Consider the following 2,100-nt stretch of genomic DNA (forward strand, 5'->3'; position numbering starts at 1 on the left):
TGGATAGCTGGCCAATCACAGCATACCTCGCTTTTTCAGACCGATGAGCTTTGTAAAAATCGACGCGTTTCAAAAAGGCGGGGCATAGAGGAGAAACAATAATGTACAGTATGTGGAAAATAATGTGTTTTTTTAACTTTAAACCGCATAAACACATTTCATTACACCAAATACACAAAAGAATGTTCTTTTTAGCAACATCATATGACCCCTTTAATACACACACATGATTGATACACACACACACACAGGGCTCCGGTTCCCATGGCGACGTACCCGTGGTACTCGATGTACTTGTAGATCATGCCAGCGATCACCATGGCGACGATGGCATAGTACCACGAGGAAATGAACATGAGAGCCAAACAGATCATCATGCCGAGAAACGACAGCGTCCTGACGACCACAGGAAATGACATCATTAGACAGGGGAACACACAGGGGAGTCAAGTCAAGTCAAGTCACCTTTATTTATATAGCGCTTTTAACAATACAGATTGCCAGTGGTAGTAGGAGAAGCGTGGTCTCCAGTTGGGCGTCCTGAGCAGCGTCTGCAGAGCACAGGCCAGATTCACAAACAGGTAACACATCAGGAAGAACCTGCAGACGGAGAACATCACACACACAACAGCAGCGTTAGAGAACACTGATGACACGTGCATTACAGCCTTATTCATGAACATTGATTCTGAGCTTAAGCGGTCTCACATGGAGAGAATGGGAGCGACGAGGTCCAGTGAAGCGATGAGGATCCCCAGCTCTGCCAGAACCGCCGTCAGTAGCAGAGCCCACGTCGGCTCTCCATTGGCCTTACCGTGACCGAACACCTGCAGAAACACGGCAGACACCACGATCTGAGCGCTGGACCATCAGCTGTCACGTGACGCTCTCTTTCGTTCGTTCACTTTCTTTCTTTATTAATATAATAATAAATCAATATATATCACATAATCAAATATATTATTTACAAAAAATATTATTATTATACAAAATATAATTATTATAATTAAATATATATTATATACTATTGAATAAATACAGTGCTTATTCTGACGTGTGCATATTAAAATATATAAAAGAATAAGAGAGCAGATTAAATTTGATTGTGTTTTAAAAGAGTAAAAATTCTTACTGACAAACGGGCAAAACCTCGGATAGTGGCACATTTAAAAAATGTTAAAATAAGAACTAATTAGTATTTGGGGTGAAAGTAATTAGTCTTTTAATATGTCATAAATTGATTTTTGTTGTAAACATGCCTGACAAGATTGTTACACTGAATGACATTCTAGTGGGTCTCTTCTGTAAATCAGGGGAAAATGTATGATATTTATTTTTTGCTCAGAAAACCAAAAAAAAAATACAATTAAATTAAACAGAAAACTTTTTAAATTTTTGGGGGAAAAACAACAACAATTTAAAGCAGTATTACACTTAATGTTTTTATGCTTAAACCCTTTTTTGTCTTTGACGCATACACACACATATATATATATATATATATACGTACCCTCAGGAAGGGGATGATGTTGTCTTTAGCGATGGCCTGCAGCAGGCGAGGAGCTCCGGTCAGCGATTGGAGGCCGGCGCCACACGTGGAGAAAAACGAGCCAATCACGATCACCCAGGGGGAGGGCCATGAGAGCGTCCCGACCACCAGATTCCCCTTCACCGAGTCTCCGAACCTGAAGCACAGTCAGAGCATCAGAAACACGACATCCGCATTCCCAGAAGAGAAGACGAGCGACGGAAGGAAGAGACTAACTTGTCTCGCAGAACCACGCCCTCCACACAGGATCCAAACAGCAGCACACAGCTCAGATCTGAGAGAGACGCAGGTTCAGGAAACATCCGACTGTGAAAATGAACTGAACTCGATTTGAGCGTCTTCTTATATTCGAAATAATATAAAGTAAATATTTTAGGGCAAAGAAGCTGACAATTAATAAAGGGGCTGAATATTATTATTAAATATCGTCATTATTAGAGCCCGAATGAGAGAGCTCTGTCTCGTCCTCACGTGTGTGAGTGTGTGTGTGAGTGTGTGAGAGAGTGTGTGTGTGTGTGAGTGTGTGTGTGTGTGTGTGAGTGTGTGTGTGA

General features: G+C 41.3%; 1 protein-coding gene across 1 annotated transcript in view; it reads right to left on the reverse strand.

The window, feature by feature from the left end:
• slc12a6 (solute carrier family 12 member 6) overlaps positions 1-2,100 on the reverse strand; it is a 32,104-nt gene that overhangs the window by 11,371 nt on the left and 18,633 nt on the right. Inside the window, exons 10-14 of the mRNA XM_016528199.1 lie at positions 1,766-1,973; positions 1,511-1,685; positions 709-827; positions 502-600; positions 277-396 (exon numbers count right to left, since the gene is read on the reverse strand). Coding sequence (XP_016383685.1) covers positions 277-396; positions 502-600; positions 709-827; positions 1,511-1,685; positions 1,766-1,973 — 721 coding nt within the window. The remainder of the gene's footprint in view (positions 1-276; positions 397-501; positions 601-708; positions 828-1,510; positions 1,686-1,765; positions 1,974-2,100) is intronic.

The sequence above is a fragment of the Sinocyclocheilus rhinocerous genome, unplaced genomic scaffold (assembly GCF_001515625.1).
Source record: "Sinocyclocheilus rhinocerous isolate Xijiao unplaced genomic scaffold, SAMN03320098_v1.1 scaffold691, whole genome shotgun sequence".
NCBI lineage: Eukaryota > Metazoa > Chordata > Actinopteri > Cypriniformes > Cyprinidae > Sinocyclocheilus > Sinocyclocheilus rhinocerous.